Source organism: Bos grunniens, chromosome 11, assembly GCF_055505025.1.
Source record: "Bos grunniens cultivar Pamir isolate PY7600 chromosome 11, Bosgru_T2T1.0, whole genome shotgun sequence".
Classification (NCBI taxonomy): domain Eukaryota; kingdom Metazoa; phylum Chordata; class Mammalia; order Artiodactyla; family Bovidae; genus Bos; species Bos grunniens.
Genome location: NC_141175.1, coordinates 104,197,586 through 104,214,639, shown reverse-complemented (window position 1 = coordinate 104,214,639; position 17,054 = coordinate 104,197,586). Strand labels below are relative to the sequence as shown.

Genomic DNA, 17,054 nt, shown 5'->3' with positions numbered 1-17,054 from the left:
TTAGGTCATACCTGAATCGAGTGGTTTTCCCTACTTCCTTCAATTTAAGTCTGAATTTGGCAATAAGGAGTTCATGATCTGAGCCACAGTCAGCTCCTGGTCTTGTTTTTGCTGACTGTATAGAGCTTCTCCATCTCTGGCTGCAAAGAATATAATCAATCTCATTTCGATATTGACCATCTGGTGATGTTCATGTATAGAGTCTTCTCTTGTGTTGCTGGAAGAGAGTGTTTGCTATGACCAGTGCGCTCTCTTGGCAAAACTCTATTAGTTTTTGACCTGCTTCATTCCGTACTCCAAGGCCAAATTTGCCTGTTACTCCAGGCATCTCTTGACTTCCTACTTTTGTATTCCAGTCCCCTATGATGAAAAGGACATATTTTGGGATGTTAGTTCTAGAAGGTCTTATATATCTTCACAGAACCGTTCAACTTCAGCTTCTTCAGCATTACTGGTTGGAGAATAGACTTGAATTACTGTGATACTGAATGGTTTGCCTTGGAAACGAACGGAGATCATTCTGTCGTTTTTGAGATTGCATCCAAGTACTGCCTTTAGGACTCTTTTGTTGACTATGATGGCTAATCCATTTCTCCTAAGGGATTCTTGCCCACAGTTGTAGATACAATGGTCATCTCAATTAAATTCGCCCATTCCAGTCCATTTTATTTAGTTCACCAATTTCTAAAATGTCGATGTTCACTCTTGCCATCTCCTGTTTGACCACTTCCAACTTACCTGGATTCATGGACCTAACATTCCAGGTTCCTATGCAATATTGCTCTTTAGAGCATGGACCCTGCATCACCAGTCACATCCACAACTGGGCATTGTTTTCACTTTTGCTCTGTCTTTTCATTCTTTCTGGAGTTATTTCTCTTCTCTTCTCCAATCGTATATTGGGCAGCTACTGACCTGGGGAGTTCATCTTTCAGTGTCATATATTTTTGCCTTTTCATAGTGTTCATGGGGTTCTCAAGGCAAGAATACTGGAGTGGTTTGCCATTGCCTTCTCTAGTGGACCACGTTTTGTCAGAACTCTCCACCATGACCTGTCCATCTTGGGTGGCCTTACACGGCATGGCTCTTAGGTTCACTGAATTAGACAAGGCTGTGGTCCATGTGATCAATTTGATTAGTTTTATGTGATTATCCCGTCAGGGACAGGATACAGCTCTTTATTTAAACTGGGCAGTGTGGAGGTATGTCGCAGAAAGATGTAGTACTTAAATTTAAAACAGAAACATACAAATATATCTGTGAAAAAAAAAAACCCAGAAAATCAAGAAACAGATCCAAAAATGCAATACAATTTACATGAAAAGGAAATACTGTGTACAATTCAATGAGTGGTGTTAAGACAACTAAGTATTTGAGAAAAATAGATTCCCTAATAGCAACAAACTGTGAAGATATAGAGATTTGCATTTAAAAGTAGAAGCATGTCCATCAGCAGATGAATGGATAAGAAAGCTGTGGTACATATACACAATGGAGTATTACTCAGCCATTAAAAAGAATACATTTCAATCAGTTCTAATGAGGTGGATGAAACTGGAGCCTATTATACACAGTGAAGTAAGCCAGAAGGAAAAACACCAATACAGTATACTAACGCATATATATGGAATTTAGAAAGATGGTAACGATAACCCTGTATATGAGACAGCAAAAGAGACACTGATGTATAGAACAGGCTTATGGACTCTGAAAAAAAAAAAATAATAAAAGTAGAAGCATGAAGATATAATACTGGTGAATCTCTCACCTTTATGCACAGAGCTTTTTAGACATAACAACAAAAGCAGAAACCAAGAAGGAAAAGAGTGACATATTTGGTCAATAAACTTTTAAATAATAACAATAAATAGAAAATTAAAACAAATAATCCAAACGTTAATGGAACTGGGAAAAATATGAACTCCTAAAATGTTCATTTCAAATAGAAAAATTCAAACATCAATGGAAAGATTGACAAAGTTGTGATCAAACAACAGAAAAGAAATACAAATGGCCAGCAAATGTGTAAGTGTTCAGTCTTACCAATTTTTTTTTTTTAATGTGCTGGGCACTGTGCTAAGGGCTTGACACCCAGTACTGTGGTAAATCTCTGCAGTAACTCCATGAGCATGCATGCTACGTTGCTTCAGCCATGTTCGACCCTTTGCAAGCCCACGGACTATAGCCTGCCAGGCTCTTGTCCATTGGATTCTCCAGGCGAGAATACTAGAGTGGGTTGCTGTGCCATCCTCCAGGGGATCTTCCGGACCCAGGGATGGAACTCGCATCTCTTAGACTCTAACATTGGCAGGCGGATTCTTTACCACTAGCGACACCTGGGAAGTCCAACTCCACGAAAGAAGTACTATTATCTCTTAATTCCCCAATCCTAAAGATAGTGAACCTAGACAGGTGGAGGTTAACTCTGCTCACCTGCCCTCACACAGCCAGAAAGCAGGAGACGACCAGAGCCACACTCTCAACCACTGTTTCTACCTCTTAACTGTCTACCTCTTCTGAACTCCCGCTCATTAATGTAGATAACTCACAGAGTGAGTCTGGTATGTTCTTCCTACCCCATCTCCTTGCCATGCACAGTGGAATGGTGATTCCCAGAATTCCTTTCTCATGATACACTTCAACTTGGGTTCAAAAGCAGAATCCTACCATGGGTCACCCAGAATTTCAAGCCTATGTGATCTTAGTATCTCACCTGGAGCTCTATCCCTCCTCTCTCTGAACCTGAGATACATCTTATACCTACTCCATCATTCAGGGAAGAAGCACAAGCTGGAATCAAGATTGCCGGGAGAAATATCAATAACCTCAGATATGCAGATGACACCATCCTTATGGCAGAAAGTGAAGAGAAACTGAAAAGCCTCTTGTTGAAAGTGAAAGAACAGAGTGAAAAAGTTGGCTTAAAGCTCAACATTCAGAAAACGAAGATCATGGCATCTGGTCCCATCACTTCGTGGCAAATAGATGGGGAAACAGGGGCAACAGTGGTTGACTTCATTTTTTTTGGCTCCAAAACCACTGCAGATGGTGACTGCAGCCAGGAAATTAAAAGACACTTACTCCTTGGAAGGAAAGTTATGACCAACCTAGACAGCATATTAAAAAGCAGACATTACTTTGCCAACAAAGGTCCGTCTAGTCAAGTCTATGGTTTTTCCTGTGGTCATGTATGGATGTGAGAGTTGGACTGTGAAGAAAGCTGAGTGCCGAAGAATTGATGCTTTTGAACTGTGGTGTTGGAGAAGACTCTTGAGAGTCCCTTGGACTGCAAGGAGATCCAACCAGTCCATTCTAAAGGAGATCAGTCCTGGGTGTTCTTTGGAAGGACTGATGCTAAAGCTGAAACTCCAGTACTTTGGCCACCTCATGCGAAGAGCTGACTCATTGGAAAAGACTGATGCTGGGAGGGATTGGGGGCAGGAGGAGAAGGGGACGACAGAGGATGAGATGGCTGGATGGCATCACTGACTCGATGGACGTGAGTTTGAGTGAACTCTGGGAGTTGGTGATGGACAGGGAGGCCTGGTGTGCTGCGATGCATGGGGTCGCAAAGAGTCGGACAAGACTGAATGACTGAACTGAGCAATATTTAAAAATCAACTAAACAAATTTACTGCCAAGTGAGCAAGGACTTTAAAGAAGGGCTTCCCCAGTGGCTCAGTGGTAAAGAATCCACCCGCCAATGAAGGAGACACAGGTTCAATCCCTGGGTCCGGAAGCTTCCTTGGAGAAGAAAACTAACCCACTCCAGGATTCTCGTCTGGAAAATTCCATGCACAGAGCAGCCCGGGGTTTCAGAGTCAGACATGACTGAACACACACATAAGAGCTGATGTGGGAAAGCTGGCACCCCCACACGACGCTGCTGAAATGCCCCAAGTGATACTTCCAAGACAACATGGCAGTATCTGTGTTTTAAACGGGGAGTGGGGGGCAGGGGAAGGGGGAGAAGGAAGAGAGATCATGACTGATACTGGTTCTTTCTACTTGACAGATCACAGAAATTTTCTCAATTTGGTGGTGGTGGTGTAGTCACTAAATTGTGTCCGACTCTTGCGTCGCCATGGACTGTAGCCCCCCAGACTCCTCTGTCCATGGGATTCTCCAGGCAAGAGTACTGGAGTGGGTTGCCATTTCCTTCTCCAGGGGATCTTCCCGGCTAGGGATTGAACCCAGGTCTCCTGCATCGCAGGCAGATTCTTTACCAATTGAGCTAGGAGGGAAGCCCTTTCTCAATTTATATTTTACAATGTTTCATTTTTATAACCAACATGAAATTTTTTGTGAAATTAAAAATTTTTCCAAATTGACCTCTAAGTTGCATGCACAAGAAGAACCATTACATATTATACTGTCTCATTTTACTGGAGATTAAAATTCTGTTTTATACTATCATAAACAAGCACACACACCACCACCACCCCCTCCCCACTCCAAGCAGTACTGACGGCAACAGAGGAATTGTAGTCAAGAACAAACAGATTTAGGGAAAGTAGGAAGAACAACTGTGGTGGTCCCCACATGGCATAATGTGAAGATTAAAAGAGATAAGGCTTGTAAAGCAATCAGCACAGTGCTTGGCACAAAGAAAGTACTAGATAAACATCAGCAATCATCATCAAGTAATTCTAGGCATTACCAATCACAGGCAATAACTGCTTACATTAATATGCTGAAATTGTACAAAAGCAAACTTGTATAAGTAGCATCATTTCATATATACTTTTTCTTCATTCTGGTTCATCTTTACGAACCATCTTTATGGTTTACTGCTTCTCCTACCAAGTCAGAACTCACTGTGTTGAACTCCTTAAAATGTTAGGTCCAGGAGGACTATGACCCTACTCCTTAACCTCCAGAAGCTCAAGATCCTATACAACCAGAAATAAACTCAGATGCAGCCGGGAAGAAACTGACAATCTTCAGAAATTATTTTCTATTTACAAGAATTTCTAGGATTCCAATAAAATGAGATTTAACTGCCAGCCTGTTCCCTTCTTACTCTCGTCTCTTGTCAACACTTTTCTCAGTAACCTATTTTTGGGTCCAGCCATAACCCAAGAGAAGTCCCCAGCATGGTGAGATCAACTTATAAACATGAACTAACTTCCCTACCTGTGAAACATTACTACTGCTGTGCTAACCCTGAAAAGAGACATTACCTCTTGACAGTGCTAACTGCTATTCCACTCTCCATTTGCATCAAGGAGCAATGTTTCAACACGAGCCCATGTCACCAACTCATGGAAGTATTTTTTAAGTGATCCAGGGCTTCCTTGGTGGCTCAGTGGTAAAGAATCCATCTGCCAGTGCAGGAGACATGGGTTTGATCCTTGATCTGGGAGGATCCCACATGCCCAGGAGCAAAACTAAGCCTGTATGCCACAACTACTGAGTCTGTGGCTCTAGAGCCCGGGAGCTCCTACTACTGAGCCCACGTGCTGCAACAACTGAGACCGGAGCCTGAGCACCCGAGAGCCTGTGCTCTGCAAGGAGAAGCCACGGCAACAGAAGCCCATGCAACACAAGGAGAGAGCAGCCCCTGCTTGCCACACCGAGAGAGAAGCCTGAAGAGCAACAAAGACCCAGCACAGCAAAACATTACTTTTTTTATTTTTAAAAAAGAGCCACATCTAAAAGTTTAGTAAAGGTGATCCTGTCTGAAAAGCACACTGCCCTCTCTCACACACTGCTTAGACACCAAGCAAAATTTTAGAATGACAAATGTAAACCATATTTCAAAGCTCTTCATATAATACATTTAAGTTTTAGAAAGCATCTTCGTACCAGAAACAATTCCCTAGGAAGATCTGCTGCTTCCAATGTACTCATTCCCCCCAAAAGAAAATCTAAGTAGTGCCTGTGCTATACCATGAATGCAAACTGCAAATTAATTTGTATCAATAGAGTTGGCTTAGGCTATTTCTCAAATTTACTGCTGAGATGGGTTTTTACCAGTTCATGCTTTGATTCAAATGTATACTGCAACTACACAGGAATAAAATTAGTTGTTAAGAATCAAAGTTAGACTGTCATATCATTTTATAATCATAACTGATTAAAAACATAGCCACAAATTGTTAAAACTTGAGAGAGCTTAAAATATATTTCATTTTATGGGCAAGTAATCTAAGGAAATAACTTAAGCATGCAGAAGTTATGTCTCAAAAGCAGAGCATAGTTCTTTTTATCAAAAACTAGAAGTTCACAATTCTTAATCATACAATGCACTCTGATTTAGAGCAGCATCAAAACGAATGAAACACCTGGGAATAAATCCAATAACTAAGAGGGTGAAAGACTTGTACACCAAAAACTACAAAGCACTGCTGAAAGGAAATGAATAGGACACAAAAAGGTGGGAAGATTATCCCATGATCACAACTCCAAGATGTAATACTGTTAAGGTACCAGTATTACACAAAGCAATCTACAGGTTCAATGCAAACCTACCAAAACCACAACAGCGTTTTTTGCATAAATAGAAAAATCCATCCTAAAATCCATATGGGATCTCAAAAGAACCCAAACAGCCAATCTTTTTTTATCATTTTTTATTTTATAAACTTTACATAACTGTATTAGTTTTGCCAAATATCAAAATGAATCTGCCACAGGTATACATGTGTTCCCCATCCTGAACCCTCCTCCCTCCCCATACCATCCCTCTGGGTCGTCCCAGTGCACTAGCCCCAAGCATCCAGTATTGTGCATCGAACCTGGACTGGCATCTCGTTTCATACATGATATTTTACATGTTTCAATGCCATTCTCCCAAATCTTCCCACCCTCTCCCTCTCCCATAGAGTCCATGAGACTGTTCTATACATCAGTGTCTCTTTTCAAACAGCCAATCTTGAAAGAGAAGAACAAAGGTTAAGGTCCCACACTTTCTGATTTCAAAACACAGTTACAGTGATCAAAACAGTGTGGTTGGTACTAGTAACAAGAGAGCTAAACATATCAATGGAGTGGAACAGAGAACCCAGGAATCAGCTCTCATGTACATGGTCACAGGATCTTCAAACAAGGGTTTTAAGACCACTGAACAGGGGAAGGACAGTCTCTTAACATATGGTGCTGGGAAAACTGGACATCCATGTGCAAAACAATGAATCTGGACCTTTATTTTATATCATGGACAAAAACTAACTCATAATTAATATCAAAATGTTAAAACCTCAAACTGTAAAACTCCTATAAGAAAATACTATAGGGAAAAGCTTCATGACACTGGACTTGGCAATGTTTTCTTGGAAATGATATCAAAAGCACAAGCAACAAAGGCAAAAATAAATAAGACTACATCAGACATAAAAAAATTCTGTGCATCAAAGAATACAATCCTAAAAGACAACTTACAAAATAGGAGAAAATACCTGCAAATCATCTAACTGAAAAGGATTAATATCCAGAATATATAAAGAACTCCTACAACTCAACAAAAATAACCCAATTAAAAGATGGGCAATGGACTTGAACAATTATTTCTCCAAAAAAGATATAGAAGTGGCCAACAAGCACATGAAAAAAAGCTACTCAATATCAATTATTACAGAAATGCAAATCAAAACCACAATGAGATATTACCACATATACATTACGATGGCCATTACCAAAAAAGAACAAGTATTGGTGAGGATGTGAAGAAACGAAATCTTTGTGCACTGCTGCAATGGAAACCAGTATGACAGTTGTTCAACAAGTTAAAAATAGAACTCTCATATGATCCAGCAGGCCCACTTCTGGGTATATACCTAAAAGAATTAAAAGCAGGATCTCAAACAGACATTTGCCCACCTATTCATAGCAATATTATTCAGAACAGCCAAGAAGTGGAAGCAACCCTGAAGTCCAATGTCCACTGATGGATAAATGGATAAACAAAACGGAAAAATTACACACACACACACACACACGATTAACCAGCCTTAAAAAGGGAAGATATCCTGTCACATGCTATGACATGATGAACCTCGAAGACAAGATGCTAAGTCAACTTCGCCAGTCACAAAAAGACAAATTCTCCATGATTCCACTGATACTAGGTATCAGGAGTAGTCAAATTCATAACAAACAGAAGGTAGAATGGTGGCTTCCAGGGGCTGGGTGGGAAACTGAGAGTTATTGTTTAATGGGTAGAGTATCAGTTTTGCAAGATGAAAAAGTTCTGGAGACCAACTGCCCACTGATGTGAACTTGACTTAAAATTACTGAACTACGAGCTTTAAAATGGTTAGAATGGTAAATTTTATGTGTTGTTGATGTTTTAACCACAATTATATAAAAAAAGAAAGAAACTGGGTCTGATGCTCTATCATGACAGATAATGTCAAGGATCACCTTAGACCTTAGACATTTTTCAGACCTTTGCTCTAAGTGCTATATTCAACAGAATGAAACAAGCAAAGAATAATAGTTTTCTAAATATCTTTCTAAAGAAATCACACAGGAATGAAAGAAAAACTGATCTACTACAGATGATAATGATTGCCTAATCCAAAAAATCCCTTCACCAGAATGAACAAAGCACCAGGAATGAACTTCTGGAGTCCCTTCCAAGACTTCTAACAGAAGTCTGAGGGCCTTTCCTGGTGGTCCAGTGGCTAAGACTCCACGGTCCCGATACAGAGGACCCAGGTTCAATCCCTGGTCAGGGAATTAGGTTTCACATACTGTAACTAAGGTCTGGTGCAGTCAAATAAATAAGTCTGAACAAGATTTCACCATTGTCAAAAACTGATGCCACTACTGGCCTCTGGATTATCTCCATTTCCTTTTAACACAGGTCCAGTTTCTGAGACTATCCACACATCTTGACTAATTTGTCATACCAATCCCACGGACAGGGGAGCCTGGTCGCTAAGAGTCAGACATGACTGAGCGACTTCACTTTCACTTTTCACTTTCACGCACTGGAGAAGGAAATGGCAACCCACTCCAGTGTTCTTGCCTGGAGGATCCCAGGGATGGGGTCGCACAGAGTCGGACACGACTGAAGCGACTTAGCAGCAGCAGCATACCAATCTAGAACTAAGGAGTATGTGAATTCACAGAAGGCAATGTCATTTTTTTAGAAGATTTTTTTTTTAACGTGGACCAATTTTAAAGTCTTTACTGAAGTTGCTACAATACTGCTTCTATTTTATGTTTTGGTTTTTTGGCTGAAAGGCAAGTGGGATCTAACCCATGACCCCTGTGTTGGAAGGCGAAGTCTTAACCAGGGAAGTCCCATATGCAATGTTAATTTTAACCTAAGCAATATACCAAGTACCAAAATATCAAGAGCAAAGAGTCGAGTCAGTGGCTTCCAATATCGAATGCATGTTACATGGATTACTCATTCATGGGTCTTCCCTGTGCATTTTTAAGAATATGCACAATCCAAATGGCCTATGATCATTTTAATGGTTGAGAAGTTGATAGAAAGTGTTATGGATGTTTATGGTTGTTTTTTTTTTTTTTAAAAAAAACTGCACCTCACTTGAATACTTAACATGCTGGTTTTGCACAAACTGGCAGGACAGTTCTTTTTTTTTAATAATTATTATTTATTTTTATTTTTTGGGCTGCTCTGGTCTTTGTTGCTGTGTGAGGACTTCAGATGAAGTGAGCCGGGGCTACTCTTCATTGCAGAGCACTGACTCCTCATTGCAGTGGCTTCTCTTGTTGGGGAGCACAAGCTCTTGGGAGCACAGGCTTCAGTCAGGCGCAGCTCCCAGCCTCCAGAGCACAGGCTCAATAGCTGTCACTCATGGGCTTAGCTGTTCCTCAGCATGTGGGATCTTCCTGGACCAGGAATTAAACCCCGTCCCCTGCAATGGCAGGTGGATGCTTACCCACTAGATCACTGGGAAGTCCACTTGATATACAACAAAACCTACCAGTTTATATAGCCATTTAGGATTGACTAGCTTGGCTCAAGGAAGAGACGGCCTGCAAAGGAACCCGAGCTTAAATGCCTACCGGCTCTGTTACCTTGGAAACATTCCTTTATTTCCCTGTGCCTGTTTCATGATATGTAAATTGGGGTTTTATGAGGATCTAAAATCTTAAAATCCAGAAGTAACAAAAGTGATGGTTTAGATAAATGTATGTTACTCATTTTAGTTACAAGGGAAAGCAACATGTAGGGAAGAATAACGTGGCGTCGCTCTAAGTCTTACCAGAGCAGCACTGCTAATGGTACCTGAATCCAAGTTCAAGTACAGGTTTCCTGTACTCTGGACTCTCAGTCCAGAACTCAGATATGAGAACAGGAGGATGAGGTTATTCGAGGCAAACTTCTGTTTAAAACTAAATGCCCGCCCTGTCCACACTGCAGATGTTGATAGAGGTTCTGCCCCACAGAAATTCTGGTCTGGGTGAAGAAGGACCCCCCTAGGGAATTTAGGTAGCTCAGTGAGGCAGTATCTGATTAAGCACCAAAATGAATGACAGCTGAGTAACAAAGACAATACAAATTTGGAGAATGGATGGCAGAATGAAGGGAAGTGGAGACAGCTGGGAGGTGAGGACCCCCAGCAGTGCCCCAGCCTGGAGGCTGTGGGCAAGCTGCCCAAGGAAGTTAACACTCCAACATGCCACTTGGTAAATGGTCAGAAACGAGACCAACGCGGCAGACAGAATAATCATGGCGTTAATAAAAACTGGGAAACTGGAGGTGGCATCAGACAATTCTGCTCTGGACACAAGCAGTGTGTGCTGGTCGCCAGACATGCAAGAGAGGGAAGACAGCCAACGGGCATCCAGAGAGCAGCGAATGAGAGCGGGGCAGGATGATGACCAAGAAGTACAAAGTCACGGAAATGAAGGGAGAGAAGTTCCAAGAAGAAGCTATCGACAGTGCCCAATGCTGCTTACCACAGATAAGGAAAAACAGCCAGAGAAAAAAGGCATCTCCCACTGACGGGCCAATCAGAGAGCTCAAGCCACAGGCAGATGAAGGAGAACTTATAAAATATCAACACCTGGCAATGATTTCATTTTTCTCCAAGAGTAGCTTGGCTTATGACTCTACTCTGGATGATAACAAATTAATGATTTTACACCTACTCCCCCAAAGTTGATTTTGGAGGGGCATGGATCTCTGAGGATGGTGGCGAGGATTACAAAGAGGAGGAAAACAGTCCTCAGCAAGAGAAAGAGGGAGCACACTGCTTTCAACAACAGCATTTCACTGCTGCCCGGTGCAGATCTGGGCAGTAATGAACAGCTTTTAGTAAAAAGCAAGCGACAGAAGTTCCTTAATGGAGCACTATGAATGAGTATGGGCTTCCCAGGTGGCCCAGTCATAAAGAATCCTCCTGACAATGTAGGAGACCTGGGTTTGATCCCTGGGTGGAGAAGATCCCCTGGTGAAGGAAATGGGAACCCATTCCACTATTCTTAGCTGAGAAATCCCATGGACAGGGGAACCTGGTGGGCTACAGTCCATAGGGTCGCAAAAGAGTCAGACAAGACTCAGCGACTAAATAACAACATGAATGAATATTCTACTTACTAGGCTCTAAATTAAAAAGTAATCACTCTACCCTCATGCAAAGAATGAAAACATCTCACTCTTTAGAAAATCACTCTTAAAAAACACATTTATATTATAAAGTAAAAATTCAATAAGAAAGTAAATACCACTCCTGATCAATCTACCATCTAAGATAAAAAAACTCACCAAATTAGGTTTTTAATCTCTTTTCTTCCTGCTTTTATTCCTAAGCACTTTCTGTTCATATGCTTTGGAGACAGAACACTTTTGTACCCTCCTCCTGCACTTCTGTCACAAACACAGCTTAAAACAAAAATTTGTGCATGAAACAAAAGTATCTGGTAGACAAACTTAAAAGTCCTAAGAAAGACTATCAAACTTCACCCTGCCATAAATCACTAGTGATAATAACATGTGAAATTGTTACAGATTAAAACAATCACATTCCTGAAAACTTACCCAACCTCATCTTTACTAGATACATAAAATGTACCTCGATATTTATAAAAAATTAAAAGACAACCATGCCCCCCAAACACATTTCACAATGAAACTATATTATAGATGATATATGATGCTTTTTTGAGGAGGGCATGGCAACCCACTCCAGTATTCTTGCCTGGGAAATCCCAAGGACACAGGAGCCTGGAGGGCTACAGTCTATAGCGCCACAAAGAGTCAAACACAACTGAGGTGACTTTGCATGCATGATGCTTTTTTAAAAAGCTTTTATTTGTTGGTGATAATGAATGGGCAGACTTACAAATAAAAATACTACTAAATGTTAGACGTTTACCATATACACACATATTTTCACTATATTTTTAATATATTTTCACTACACCATCCCCCTATTTTCACTCTTCTGAATATCTAGATCTTAGCTTCAAGGAAAACTGCCAGCAATCCAAAACAACCAATTAAGTTGTAATAATTACAGTAACTTCTACCCTGGACAACTCTTTCAAAGTCCTTACAAACTACAGAGCACAGTCAAAACATCCTCAAAGGTCCCCTTTTCTCTAGACTAGTGAAACACACCCTCATAGATCAGTGAAGACAGATGTTAAGATATAGCAGTGTTAAGACATATAGGAAAGCGGAGAGCCGAAGAACTGATGCTTTTGAACAGTGGTATGGGAGAAGACTCTTGAGTCTCTTGGACTGCAAAGAGATCCAACCAGTCAATCCTAAAGAAAATCAGTCCTAAATATTCATTGGAAGGACTGATGCTGAAGCTCCAATACTTTGGACACCTGATGCGAAGAACTGACTCTCTGGAATAGACCCCTGATGCTGATGCTGGGAAAGACTGAAGGCGGGAGGAGAAGGGAACAACAGAGCATGAGATGGTTGGATGGCATCACCGACTCAACGGACGTGAGTTTGAGTAAGCTCCGGGAGTTGGTGATGGACAGGGAAGCCTGGCATGCTGCAGTCCATGGGGTCACAAAGAGCCGGACATGATTGTGTGACTGAACTGAACTGAAGACATACAGGATGCTAAGACAAAGGTTGCCTCATGCGTCTGACTTAAAATTAACAACACCTGGTCCAAACATGAAATCTGCATTAGGTAATCTAGGAATTTCTGCTGCTTTTCTTTAGAAGATGATGAGTTTTACTTAGTTTCGAAGATTTTCCAGTGAAATTCGGCTGCAATAGAAATATACTAACATACGAGATACCCAGAGAACCATCATTAAAATTGCAGGTAAGTCTTAGCTTCAAAAAGTTAAGGTAGTTTATACTACCAAAATAAAACCACACCAAAAATCCTCAGGATGTAAATGGACAGAGTGAATTCAGCTGCCTTCAGAAGTCTGCTCAGATTTGCTGAGAAAAAACTCAAAACAGCACCCTTTGGGGGGCAAACGGGGCCAAACTTGCGGTATCACATTCATGTAAGAAAATCAATCTCACTTCTCCTATTTACTCAAACAGAAACTATTAGAATGTGATCACCAAGGGGACTGAAAGCACTGGTCAATTTTGGAGCTTTCTTCCTGGAATATTTGATCAGAATCAGATCCATTGATGATGGGCAGAAGATATGTCAATTATCTTCAATAGCTAATTTCTCTGTTCAAATTGTTCATATAGACACAACACAGGCCACAAAAGGTGTCTGATTCTCAGGACCACTGGCTGATTCAACCCCATCTTTTCATTCTTGTACACCGGGGCCCCAATTCTCCTCCCCTGACCCTTACATTTATGGGTATTAGAGAGATGTACTAAAACTTAAAAACCATACAAAAGGGAAATTAGCAAATATAAATTAGTCTGACATTTCTCAAACAAAGGATTTTTCTTAAGTATACACCAAGAATTAGCATAAAAAATGGCTGCTGGAAAAATAAGCAGAAGAACAATACAAACTTAATGTTTTACTGGATGTTTTACTGAAAAACTTAACGTTTTTCAATCATTTTAGATCCCTGTGTTAATGACCCATGAATATAATTACTTCCTCAAACAAATGTTAAATGCCTATTGTGTGCCTGGCACTGTGCAAGGTAATCCAAGGAAGACAAAAACCAGGACACCTGCCAAGCACTACTTCAAATTCAAGGAGACCTTAACTTATCGGACCATTTCAGTTTTACTGGACACACCAACTACATGCCAGGCTGTGCTGGGTGCCAATGGCCACACGAGAACCAATCAACTGCAGATCTGTAACCAAAGATGAACTGTGACAACCCCAGGTCTGACTAGTCCTAAAGCAGCAATATTTCATTCAAGAAATAATCTTGCCTCTGTAGATGAATCCTTTCTACAGACAGCAATTCTTTGAATAATTTCCTCCTATGTTAACACAAACTGCTTAAGAGTTAATTGCACCGTTTTGAACAACAACAAAAAACAGTAAACTGAAGCACCTGGCACTTTAACATGAATTTGCTTTGCTTTGCTGTTGCCTTCTATAACAGTAAAAAGTGACTTTAGTTGTGAAGTAGAACGTCAACCCTAAACTCACTGTGGCAAGAACTTATTTTCCTTGCAGTGGCAGTTCAGTGTGAAACGAAAGCTAAACTAACAAATATCGCTTAGCTTTTTAAAAACCATTCACTTTTAGTGATTTCTTCATGAAGGCTCTGTGGTCACTCATTTCCTCAGGTTCAAAAAACAGGTAGTGCCAACGAAAGTACAGATCTGGGCTTCTAGGTTACAAAACCATTTTTAACCCCGGAAAAGCACCGTGGTTACAATCATACAATGCTAACTAGAGTTTCCTAAAAAATAACACTTAGCCCTTAATTGTAAATTACAGGTAAAGGTTCGCAAGCTAGAAACTTGACATTGGTTTTTAAAGTCTTTCACATTAAAAACAATGACACCCAGTTACGTATCTTAAGACATGTAAAAAATATTAGAGAACTGTTAGCTGAACAATCATCAATACTGCAAAACGATACTTAAGAGGGAAGCTAAAGATACAAGATTCCTCCTCCGAAAACGTTTAAACAAATCTAAAGTAAAATTTGGCAAGCTGTCCCCCAGTGTCGCTATTTTTACAATTTAAAGTGAGCTCTGTTCGCACGCCGTTATTAAAACCGCAACCAAAAAAAAAAAAAAAAAGTGTCCTGAAATTTGCTTATTAACAACAATCTAGTCTAAAAATATGCCCCTCCTACCTAGTGAGCCAAGTGGCAAGAATATACGAGAACTCAGGAAGTTTTGAAATGGCAGTGACAGGAGACAAGGGGGAAGACGGGGGTGAGACGAGGGGAAAGAATCACGGAGAACAAGAGCAACTCCGTGCGGTCAAAGCCGCGAGTTGGCATCCGAACTGCGAGTTCCCGGCTCGGGACGAGACTCGACCGAGCAACTTCGCGCCGGACCGAGCCCTGCGCCCGGCCGCCCTCCGAGCCGCGAGCCGCGAGCCGCGGCCCTTCCTCCCCGGTGGCAGCCCGGCAGCGGCCTCCGCGAGGGCGCGGTGACAGCGCGGGGCCGGGCCCGGGAGATGCCGGCCGGCTGACACCCACCTTCCTTCTCGGCCCGCGCCGCGGCCACGACGAGGGTCATCACCAGGTGCAGCGCTCCCAGGAGGCCGGCGGCTGCGCTCCGCGGGCCCCCGCCGCGGCCGGCCGCGGGCTCCAGACCGGCCACGGCGGACGTGGAGGCAGCGGCGGCGGATCCCGCTGCTCCTCCTCCGGCCCGCTTCCCCATCCCTGCCGGCCCGGGGCCGCCGCGCTCGAGGTCCGGCGCGGTCCTTCTCGGCTAGGCGGTGGCGGCGCGGGAGCCGTGGTCCGGGCTCTGGCCACGGCGCCTGGGGGAGACAGCGATTCCGGGCCCAGGGCTCGGGCTCCGGACGTGGGTTTGGGTCCGTGCGTGCGTGTGAGCGAGCGTGTCAGTCACGGCCTCCGCCTCAGCATCGCCCACGGGGAGTCGAAGCGCAGAGGCCGCGGGTCAAGCACGGCGGGCGGCCATACTGGAAACGGGCACTGGCGGCGGGCTCTGGGCGCTGGCCTGCGAGGGGCGGGGCGCGGCCCTGGGCACCGCCCCCGCCGTGCCGTCACCTGAGCAGCCCGCCGGTCTGTCTGTCCGCCCCGGAGTTCGGTCCGAACTCCTCGTCCCGCTCTCAGAGGCCCACGGCTCCAAACGCCAGACGGGACGGGTCAACACAAATCCAACCTGTCACCGGTGCCCCACCGGGGAGGGGGAGGAGGGAGGCCGGCCGGGGCCCAGCCGCCAGAACTTGTAATGGCGGCCCACGCTTCGCGGAGGCAGGGACGGCGATCACGTGGGGACGGGGGGGCGGGGCTTGGTCGCGCAGCCGCCCTGGGGCGGGGGCGGGAGCTGGGCGGAGTTTCGGGGCGCTAGGGGAGGCAGGGCGGCAGCTGAGAAGCAGGGAACAAACGCCTGCATCCCCTGTACTGCATTGCGAGAGCCTTCCAGAGAACTGAGTGCGCGGACCTCGAAGTCTAGCGCGGAAAATCCATTCCAGTGTCTCTTCCAGGCCACACCCCCGCTTCTTAGCCGCTTCGAGAATACCCGGGACCTGTTTCAGTTTCCCGGTGGCGCTGCCTTGGGGACGGGGACCTGCACTGTTCATCTTTGCACTCTTGAAGATACAGCACTCTGGAACGCTTCGTGGAATCCTCCTGCACTTGGATTGTGCCGAGTTTGCTGTGGGAAAGCCCTTTGCTCTGTGTGTGTGTGTGTGTGTGTGTGTGTGTGTGTGTGTGTGTGTGTAAAGTGGCAGTGGCTGACTTTTTCCAACTTGGAATAATTCTTAATACATTTTATTCACCTGTTTCCTTCAAGGCCCAGCACAAATCAGGAAGCCACCTGATTTGGGCCTCTTAGAGGCCCTTTTCATCTTAGGTCAAGGTTCTTCTTGGGCGTGGCTGTTCTCTACAAACTTTCTCTTTAATCAATTAGTAACTTCCCCTCACTCCTAATTTAGTAACTCTTTTAGTAACTTCCCCTAACTACAGAGCCGTTCACTTAGGCTGAGCTGGATTTGTCGAGTGAATGTTGTACTAAAGCTGAGTCCACCGCTAATACGTCCTGAAACAAACTACGTGGGAAAAATAAA

At 43.3% G+C, this 17,054-nt stretch overlaps 1 protein-coding gene across 2 annotated transcripts in view; it reads right to left on the bottom strand.

The window, feature by feature from the left end:
* TMEM131 (transmembrane protein 131) overlaps positions 1-16,264 on the bottom strand; it is a 180,892-nt gene extending 164,628 nt beyond the window's left edge. For both annotated transcript variants that reach the window (XM_086328103.1, XM_086328105.1), the window contains exon 1: positions 15,499-16,264. In XM_086328103.1, coding sequence (XP_086184229.1) covers positions 15,499-15,682 — 184 coding nt within the window. In that variant the 5' untranslated portion in view covers positions 15,683-16,264. The remainder of the gene's footprint in view (positions 1-15,498) is intronic.
* Positions 16,265-17,054: the final 790 nt, after the last annotated feature.